We start from the raw sequence: 10,774 nt of genomic DNA, 5'->3' as shown, positions 1-10,774 counted from the left end.
AATTAATGAAATAGAAGATTAATAATTAGTAGAGAAAAATAAATGAAAACAGAATTAGCTCTTGTAAAAAGTCAACAAAATTTTAATTTTTTAATTAATGAAATTTTAGGTCAATCAAGAAAAAGATCTAAAACTAAAATTAATAATATCAAGAATGAAAGGGTCAATCGTTACAGATCCTACAGATTTTATATATATATATATAAATATTATAAAAAATTTTATGCCAATAAAGTTGACAATTTAGAAGAACTAGAAAATTCATTGAAAGATGCTAATTATTAAGATTTACAAAAGAGGAAACAGAAACACCGAACAGCTCTTAATGGATTAAAAAATAAAATTTGTTCTTAAAGTGCTTTACAAAAGAAATTTCAAGCCAAGATGGCTTCAATGATGAATTCTTCCAAACACTTAAGGTCGAAATGTAGATAAATAGTGATATGGAAGAAGAAAACTGGAGTGCAAGGGTACAAGTTACTTAGTCATTTTCAGTTCTTTTTTATCCTCTTGAATGTACAGAAATATTAATTATCCTCACTCTTGAAATTCTCTTTTTTTGGGTCTCTGTGAATTCCATAAATTCAAGAACTACTAAATGGATATTCACCAAAGTCAAATTTTATACCTTATGTACATCTGCAAGTGTGTTATTACTATATCTGGTTTTCAGATAGAAACACTATGTCTTCATGATGTTAAATGACTTTTCCAAATTCACACAGCTATGGAGTGGAATTTGATTCCAGGTCTGTTTGTTTCTAAATCTTGCTCTCAGTTGTTCCCCTTGGCTTTTCTGACATTTCCGTTGGTCAATTTCCTTCTCCCATTTTCTAACTGTGGGTATTTTTGGAAGGGCTTAGTTCTTAATCCTTGACTATTCTGTCTTTAAAAATTTCTGCTTGGAACAATTCATCACTCTTTTGGGTTCACCTATGTTTAGCTGATTACGTAATTTGTATTTTGATTCCTTTTCTCCCTCCTTCATTGTTGTTTTTTAAAGCTTATTATTCCTTTTGAAGGGTTTGAGCAGCATTTCGTCATGTAGACTGAAATTCAGCTTTTTATCTTCCGCATTCCTTATTTGTTCATTTTATGCCATCCTACTCAAACTTCCCTCGTCTTAAAATTTTGGTCAGGTTTCACTTGTGCTTTTTTTCCTTTCTGTCCTTCTCCAAACCTGAGATATTAAATCCTATTTCTTCATGATGTCATCGCTTGATTCTGTTTTTGCTTGACTATTTCTACTGCTTGTGAAACCACCTTAACTGATCTTCCTGCCTTAAGTCTCTCTCTGTTTTAGCTGATCCTGTATACCGCTGCAGTTTAAAATACTTCTTTCATCCACGGGCATAGATTTGAATATAATACTTTTTAATAACTTCTGTGTTGTGTTCTACATACTAGAAACTGCACCATTTATGACTATTATCACCATTTTAAGATAAGTAATTTGAAGCTCAGGAGAGGTTAAACATTTTCAAGGTCACACAACTAGTAAGTGGCAGAGCAAGTAATCATAGAGGTTGGTTAGATCCTAAAGTTTATGCTCTGAACACATACAGAGATAATGCAATTTGTGACCTAGGTGGAATATATTTCATAGCAAAAAGGATTGTTACTAATAATTTTCTGGGACAGTAGATCTAAAAGTGGAGGATCCCAAACAAACCAGGACTAGTAATACCATATTAATACTACCCTCTACTTCCTCTCCAGTAAAACTGGGAAGGTTAGACAGATGTCTATTTTGGGGACAAAGATGATATGTTAATCTTTGTACTTGTTGAGTTCAGGGTGACAACAGAGCATGATACTGGAACATTTTACTAGAGAGGCCATATACACAGGACAGGGAATTAACAGAAAGGTAAGAGCAAATTTAGGTATTAACAATGTAGAGAATGTTTTCAAAGTCATGAGATGAGATGCCCAAACATTTAAGAAAGAAGAGGCACAGAGATGATTGAGAACTGGTCACTGGGAATTTTGAAACATTGAGTGGGTAAGGAGGATAAAGAGACAGAATGGGAGATGACTCTATTAGACTGCAAATCTCTTTAGGAAATCAAAAATTTCTTTTGCATCCTTTATTAGCATTTTCATATGCCACACACACATATTGAAAACCAATATACCATTAAGTATAATTGCAAACCATATGACTTCTGGTAGATAAGACTAATTTTGTGCCCATCCTTAGATCCTAACTGAAATTATTTCATATGCAAACATTTCAGCTGCCATCTTTTCTCTCTGGACAGGTTTTCATATGGTTTTTGTTGAAACCATGGCTTATTCCTATATGTCTTTTGTGTGGAGTGAAGGATACCGCCTTTACCACCACCCTTGTGCTGTTGTACGGTCTATGAGACACTTGAAGGTTAATGCATGTGCCATATATACAAAGCGCATTGTACATATGCTTACCACATAAGTATGTTATAATCCATGTCTCATATATATTTTAATAATGTTAATGTTAGCAATAAATAGAATGAAGAATCCATTATAGAGAGATTCAAGTTTTGGAAAAATGGACAGTTCTGCATCAAAAGTAAATTAAGCAAGAATATTTATTTCTATGCGTCTCTGTGCTTATATTGGAGCAAATCAACAGTGAAAATGATTTAAAGAAACCTTGGTTCATTTGAAATAAAACGCTGATGCATTTGAAATGAAGTTCCCATGGAAACCATCTCTGAAGTGACAAAAACCTCAGAAGAACTTTCCTGGTGTGGCATCAGGAATGCAAGAACCCTCTAAATCTTCTAGAGGAAAGTAAATGTTAAATGAACCCCTAAGGTCCTCTTTGCCCTTTGGGTCTCAAGACCCTATATCTTAAGCCAAATTACTGGCTCTAAGGAAGAAAATTATGAAAATAGTAAGAAGATAAAGGGGCAAGAGACCTGTTGAGGATTCAGATAATCACAAGTCACACAATGTTGGTTAATGACTGAGGCTGGTATGAAGGCTAAAAAAGGTTTGTGTAGCAACTTGCATTATTTTAATTTTAATTTTTATTATTTTTAAAATTTTTTGATAATGAATTGTTTTTCTCTATTTCTTAAGTGTGTATAATGGGATTGAGAACAAGGATTGGGGTTCATTGGAACTACTCTGGGACGTGGACAGTTCCAAGTGTACATTGACCAATGAGACACTATCATTGCTGAGACTGAGCTGAGGGTGAGCAAGTCTTCACTGATATAGTGCACATCTGGCCTGTATGCAGTGGACTTGCCTGGAAGAAGACTTCTCCCTTTGTGTTATGATTTCATAACTTCTCCAAGAGGACTGCAGCCTTTAACTCTGGCTAAAAGCGTGTATAATCCGTCTGCTAACTGAAGCTTGAATTTCCCCAAATAGAGACTTATTTCTTGGCCATGGAATCTGTCATCTTTAATATATAAAAGTCCATAGTAAGGGCTATAAAATGCAAGTTGCTACACAAAGCTTTTTTAGCTTTCATACCAGTCTCAGTCATTAACCAACATTGTGTGACTTATGATTATCTGAATCCTCAACAAGGTCTCTTGCCCCTTTATCTTCTTACTATTTTCATAATTTTCTTCCTTAGAGCCAGTAATTTGGCTTAAGATATTGCATTTAAAGTGAAGGATGAAAATGTGATGCCTTGGAGGGCTGCTGGTTAAGCCACGAGTGCCTAATGTTTTAGAAGAGTAACCGATCTTATCAAGCAAACACTTTTCAAATCTCTTCTGAGTCATTGCTGAAATGTCAGATTACTCTATTTAAAATTAAATCTGTGCCCCTTCCTTTTCTACCCCTCTCCCTGGCTTTTTTTTTAATAGCATTTTTCATTTTACATGTTTTTTTTCTTTCTTTTTTTTGTCTTCTCCCACTTGAATGAAAACTTCATGAGGGCAAGAATTTGCCTGTTTTTTTTTCCCCCAACTAAGAACTTAGAAGAGTTTCTGGGACACAGTGGATGCTAAATATGTATTCACTGAAGGAATATTATTTATTTTTGTTTACGTCTTTCTTCAAGTCCCCATCATCTGACATATTAGCTGTGGGATTCCTTCCCTGGCTTTCACATCTTGACAAAAATTGATATTAGTTATCTAATTAGTATTTGTTTTTAATTATCAAGCTTAATTTGCATGAACAGGTAGTGCAGGAAAACCAGGGAAGATTTCTTTATTTTTTGAGCTTGGAAAAGTTCATGTTGGATGTGAGTGGAATAATGACTCTTCTCCTCTGAAGTCCAGTACTCCCTAATTTGACCTTTCCTGGCTCTAATATGTTCTACCCTTGTCTCATTCCACATACGCTGCTGTGAAAGAATACCTGAGACTGGGTAATTTATTAAGAAAAGATTTTACTTGGCTCACTATTCTGCAGGTTGTTCAAAAACACATGGTGCCAGCATCTGCTTCTGGTGAGGACCTCAGGGAGTTTCCACCCATGTCGAAAAGCCAGGGGAACTGGCACGTAGAGATCACATGGCAATAAAGGGGAAGCGAGAGGAAAGAGAGGTGCCAGGCTCTCTTGAGAACTAATAGAGTCAGGATTCATTCATTACCACTAGGATGGCACTGCCCCCGTATCTCAAACACCTCCTCTTAGACTCCACCTCCATCACTGGGGATCAAATTTCAACATGAGGTTTGAAGGTCAAGTATCCAAACTTTAGCAGCCATCCTTTAAGACTGCTTGTTTTTATCTATTAAGAATCTCATGAAACCCCTGTAAGTAAAAATACTTCAGAGAATTCATTATCACAGGGAGGTAGTACAGCCAGTGGAAAAGACCATGAAAATTGGAGTTAGACAGATCAGCGTTTGACTTAAGATTCTGGAATCTGTTAGCTGTGTGTGTTTCTCACTTTTAAAGCGGAGATTAACATGTCTAATTCATGAGGTTGTTATGAGAAATAAATGAGGTAAAATCATTCGTACATTGGTGTTGGATTCTTGGTGTCTGTATGAAGGTGCTGGGTTGGATACAGTGTTTGGTATACAGTAAGTGCTTAATACAAGGTAGCAAGCATTGGTTTTTCCCATAGTGCCTTGTCCTTAATTGTGCTTAAAAAGATGTAACCTGAATGAAAGAATAGGTCATTAAAAGTAGGATCAAGAGTGTAAACAAACATTTTATTTTCCTTAGGGAAGGTGGTCTCTGGCGATGGCTCTGACGGAGCCTCTGTTAACTACTCTGAGGTCTCTACTCCAGAATAAAACTCTCCAGATGCCTGTTATCCACGGTGTTAGGAAAGACTGCTGTCTCTTTCCTGGCAGCTGGGCAGAAGCCTTGGGACAAAGTCACAATCAGAGATCGTTTTCTTCAGTTCTGCAAGAGAACCAAGATTCTCAAAGAGAATAAAGATTCTCAAAGTGGAGAAGCAGAAGCAGATGGGCCTGGGCTCCAAGTTGTCACGTTCTTTTCAGCAGGGCCACTGGATTTCTGTGAAAGAGATGGGCGACAGGCAGTAGAGAGCAGCACCGTGGCTCCAAGCTGAAGGGGGTGAGTGCCTGTCTGAGCCACTGGGTGCCACAACAGAGTGGTTAAAAGAAAGCTCAGACCACTCGCAGCTGTCAGAGCCCTGGCTTGTCACTTGAAGGCTCAGTGTCAACTGTTAGAAGGTAAGAGGAGTAATTTCGATGTTCCTGTGAAGCTCACACTAACTCATATTATTGTTCCTACCTTCAATCTGCATTTATTTACTGATGAGTCATGTTGATAATATTTCCTGTGCCCATTGGTGTTTTTTTTTCTATAGCACTGTGGATGTTTTCCTCTGTAATTGAGTATCATTTAATTACAAGTTTTAAATTGTTAATTTGTGTTAAAAAAAAAAAAACTAAACTAAAAACCAAGTAAGCATTGAGAATATACAGTGGAAAATAAAACCTTTATCCCTGCCCCGCTCCCCATCCCCCGCCAAAAAAAACTCAGACCGGGAAGCCAGACCACAGAGCTCTCCGGCTGCTGCAACTCTGTAGCCCTGGGACTTTGTGCAGGTAGCCCAGGCTGGGTGTCCTCATCTGTGCAACGGGGATGAGTGTAATGCCACACAGCATTTAGAACAGCACCTATTCCATAGTTAGTGCTCAGTAAATGTTTCTTTTCTTCTCCCTCCCACTCCCTTAATTTCCATTAACTTCCCAGTGTGTGTAGCCTTTCTCTCTTTCTGAGTGACTCCTTCTTTTTCTCTCATAGACAGTCCTAGAGGAGAATGCCTGCCAAGAACAACTCCTCCGTGACAGAGTTTATCCTCTCAGGCTTAACCGACCAGCCGGGACTACAGATCTCCCTCTTCCTCCTGTTTCTAGGTTACTACGTGGTCACGGTGGTGGGGAACCTGGGTTTGATAACCCTGACAGGGCTCAACTCTCACCTGCATATTCCCATGTACTTTTTCCTCTTCAACTTGTCCTTCATAGATTTTAGTCATTCCACTACCCTCACCCCTAAAATGCGGATGAGTTTTGTCTCAAAGAAGAACATCATTTCCTATGCAAGGTGTATGACTCAGTATTTTTTCTTCTGTTTCTTTGTCTTTTCTGAATCCTATATTCTATCGGCGATGGCGTATGACCGCCACGTGGCCATCTGTAACCCACTGTTGTACACGGTCACCATGTCTCCCCAGATGTGTTTGCTCCTTTTGCTGGGTGTCTATGGGATGGGGGTTTTTGGGGCTGTGACTCATATGGGAAACATAACGTTTATGTCCTTTTGTGGAGACAACCTTGTCAATCACTACATGTGTGACCTCCTTCCTCTTCTTGAGCTCTCTTGCAACAGCACTTACATAAATTTGCTGGTGGTTTTTAATATTGTGACCATTGGCATTGGGGTGCCAATTGTCACCATTTTTATCTCTTATGGTTTTATTCTTTCCAGCATTCTCCACATTAGCTCCACAGAGGGCAGGTCTAAAGCCTTCAGTACCTGCAGTTCCCACATAATTGTGGTATCGCTTTTCTTTGGGTCAGGTGCTTTCATGTACCTCAAACCACCTTCTAGTCTACCCCTGGACCAGGGGAACGTGTCCTCCATTTTTTATACTGCTGTAATGCCCATGTAGATTAACCCATTAATCTACAGTCTGAGGAATAAAGATGTCAAAGTTGCCCTGAGGAGAACTTTTGCAGAAAATTAGTCTCTTAAAAATGAATGAGAAAGGGAATCCAAACCTTTGTTATTCAGGGGGTTTCTTTTCTTGTTTCAGGGAGGGAACAAATGCCAGTTCTTTCTCTCCCATACTTAGAGAAAAATTTTAACTTTTATTCTTAAGTGTACTTACTCCCTGCACTGCTTATCCACCCCAACTATTCCAACTGTTATTTTATGAGAATAGTTTCTACTGTTATACAGGGTTTAATCTTGAATAGGCTTATGAAATCATTTACTCCAGTCTCCTCATGTAATACATCACACTCATAAATATGCTGTAGGCTGCCAAAGGACACACATGTACCTGGTGCCAGAGCTGAAACTGGAGTCCGGGCTCTTGAATTTTAATACAATCTGCTGTGCTTTTCTTCAGCTACATTTCCTTGTTCCATCATTTCCCTGACAGATTTCATTTTAAATTGTTTTTTCTTTTTTTTGCATTTAAAGAAATCTAATTATATTCATAGCGATGTCATGCAACTTTTCAAGGGTTAAGTTTTGGAATAACATTTTTGCAAGAGTGTTGGAAGTGAAAAATGTGGTTGATGTGGTCTTGACAAAAAGATAAGCGAAATTTTTAAAGAATTTTGGGTTGTGTGAGTGAGAAGTAGGTTAGGTTTCTTATAGAATCAAGGATGGTGCCCACAGAGATGGTATAGAACCTTGAGTCAAGACTTAACAATAGAAGGCCTTCTAAGGGACAGATAAACAGATTTGAGGGAGTTAAGTTTGTTAGATACAAGCTTCATTCTTTATCTGAAGATTAATGGAGGCAGAATTTGGAGCCCCACCTCAAGGGTCTGAATAATGTAAATTAGTAATAGACAGCTCTGGATAAGTGAGCCATTAGCACCACAGCAACCAACTAGTTGTTAGGGGAGGCAATTGTCATTATATATTTAATAAGGCATAAAGGGAAGGGATGGTGGTCTTAGAAGAGGTCATATATTCACAGCATTGGGTAAGTGGAAGTACAACTTTGTATAAAGAATGAGAAGAATAATTTTTTTGATCCGAATACATTAGTAATGGTAACAATTCTTTCAGAAGTCATGGCATGTGAACTGTCTGGAAGATAGTTTAATTTACAAACTTCGGAAAGTTATCTTCTATTAGAAAAAGGGAAAGTTTGGATTAATGTTTAGCTTTTTTCATTTGGAATCTTTTAGTTTAATTAGGATATGATTAAGGAAATGAAAGTGTAGGGTAGGATTGCATTTTGATGCTAAAGGAGAGGAATGATTATTAAATTCAAGACACATGGATTGACGGTGCAGTGGGAGTGGTGGAGAATCAGTACAGTGAAAACACCCTACTCCTTCTTAATTGAAATATAAATTTTACACTGAGGTGCGCGAACATTAACTGCTCGATGAATTTTTTTTCACATTTATAAGGCTATGATTACATACCTCCACCCAGACAAAAATATAGAAGATTTTTATCATTTTAGGGTATTCCTGCCCGCCCTTTCCCAGCAATTACTACTCCCCATGCTCTTCCTGGAAGTATCCACATTCTTACTTTATCATCACAGTTTCATTTTTCTCATGCTTGAACTTCATATAAATGTTAAATAGTACATTTACTTTTTTGTGTTTCACTTAACATAGAGAGTCATGTGAGATTCATCCATAACAATTTTCTTTGTTATTGCTGTTTATTTTAGTATTTCATTGTATGAATGTAGAGCAATTTACTTACCAATATCTTCTTTATGGACATTTGCCTTGTTTTCAATTTCTACATATTATTAATAAAGCTGTTATAAACATTTTTTTTTTGAGATGTAATCTCGCACTGTTGTCCAGGCTGCAGTGCAATGGCACGATCTCAGCTCACTGCAACCTCCACCTCCCGGGTTCAAATGATTCTCCTGCCTCAGCCTCCTGAGTAGATGGGATTACAGGCACCTGCCACCACACCCAGCTAATTTTTGTATTTTTAGTAGAGACAGGGTTGCACCATGTTGCCCAGGCTGGTCTCGAACTCTGACCTTGTGATCCTCCCACCTCGGCCTCCCAAAGTGCTGGGATTACAGGCATGAGCCACCATGCCCAGCCTATAAACATTCTTGAACATGTATTTTGCTGGAAATATACACTTATTTTGTTTGGGTATATACGTAGATGTAGATTTTATGGGTCACAAGGTAGGCATATGTTTAGGCTTCTAAATGCTATCAAATTGTCTCCAAAATATTTGGACTGATTTGCACTCCCATCAACAAATTTCAGAAAAGGATACTCTTCATCTTTATTTTCAGTATTTTTCATTTTAATTACTCCATTGGGTGTGTATTACAATACTGCTTTAGTCTTTTAAATATTCCCTTGATAAACAGTGATTTTTTTTTTTTTTAGATGGTGTCTTGCTCTATTGCCCAGGCTGGAGTGCAGTGGCGTGATCTTGGCTCATTGCAACCTCCAACTTCCAGATTCAAGCAATTCTCCTGCCTTAGCCTCCCGAGTAGCTGGGATAACAGGAGCCTGCCACCACGCCTGGCTAATTTTTGTATTTTTAGTAGAGACGGGGTTTCACTATGTTGGCCAGGCTGGCCTCGAACTCCTGACCTTTTCTTAAGAGGCAAAGTCTTGCTCTGTTGCCAGGCTGGAGTGCAGTGGTGTGATCATGGCTCACTGAAGCTTTGAACTCCTGGGCTCAAGCTATCTTCCTGTCTCAGCCTCCTGAGCAAGGAGAACTACAGGTACATGCCACCACACCTGACCACTTTTTCTACTTTTTGTAGAGATGAGGGCTCACTGGGTTATCCAGGCTGTTCTCAAATACCTGGGCTCAAGTGATCCTCTCATCCTGGCCTCCCAAAGTGTTGGGATTACAGGTGTGAGCCACCACACCCAGCCTTGTTGGGCACTTTTTATATGTTCATTAGCTATTTGGACATCACCATTTGTGAAATGCCTGTTCAAATCATTTGGCCACTTAAAAATAGTGCTGTGGCTGGGTGCAGTGGCTCATGCCTGTAATCCCAGCACTCTGGGAGGCTGAGGTGGGCAGATCAAGAGGTCAGGAGATTGAGACCCTCCTGGCTAACACGGTGAAACCCTGTCTCTACTAAAAATACAAAAAAATTAGCCAGGCGTGGTGGCGGGCGCCGGTAGTCCCAGCTACTCGGGAGGCTGAGGCAGGAGAATGGCGTGAACCTGGGAGGCGGAGGTTGCAGTGAGACAAGATCACACCCCTGCACTCCAGCCTGGGCGACAGAGCGAGACTCCACCTCAAAAAAAAAAAAAAAAAAAGTGTTGTTAGTCTTTTTTCTTATTGATTAGAGTTTTTTAAAAAGTATATTCTGGATATGAGTGCTTTTTCAGACACACACATTGCAGTTATCTTTACTCAGTCTCTGGCTTTCCCCATGACCACTCACTAATTATGTCCTTTGATAATGATATTTTAATTTTAATAAAGTTCATTTGTCTACTTTTACTGTTCATGCTTTGTTCTGTTTAATTTTTTCCTACTACATAGTCACAAATTCATTCTCAGGTTTTCCTTTGAAAGCTTCATGATTTTTCCTTTAATATTTAGATTTTAGATCAATTTTAAATCAGTTATCATGTTATGGTATGCGGTAGTAAGTTTTACTGCTTTCATAAAGGTGTTAAGT

At 38.4% G+C, this 10,774-nt stretch overlaps 1 protein-coding gene across 1 annotated transcript; it reads left to right on the top strand.

Annotated features, from left to right (window-relative positions):
* The first annotated feature begins 6,202 nt into the window (after window positions 1–6,202).
* On the top strand, window positions 6,203–7,057 carry LOC126934818 (olfactory receptor 8B12-like). Its single transcript, XM_050755640.1, has one exon. It carries the CDS (start codon window positions 6,203–6,205, stop codon window positions 7,055–7,057), a length of 855 nt encoding a protein of 284 aa, XP_050611597.1.
* The last annotated feature ends 3,717 nt before the right edge of the window (window positions 7,058–10,774 follow it).

This window comes from Macaca thibetana, chromosome 14 (assembly GCF_024542745.1).
Source record: "Macaca thibetana thibetana isolate TM-01 chromosome 14, ASM2454274v1, whole genome shotgun sequence".
Classification (NCBI taxonomy): Eukaryota; Metazoa; Chordata; class Mammalia; order Primates; family Cercopithecidae; genus Macaca; species Macaca thibetana.
This window is presented reverse-complemented; position numbering and strand designations above follow the sequence as displayed.

What these genes read in the sequence shown, in the direction of transcription:
- LOC126934818 (XM_050755640.1), top strand. Translation starts at nt 6,203, where the DNA reads ATGCCTGCCAAGAACAACTCCTCCGTGACAGAGTTTATCCTCTCAGGC.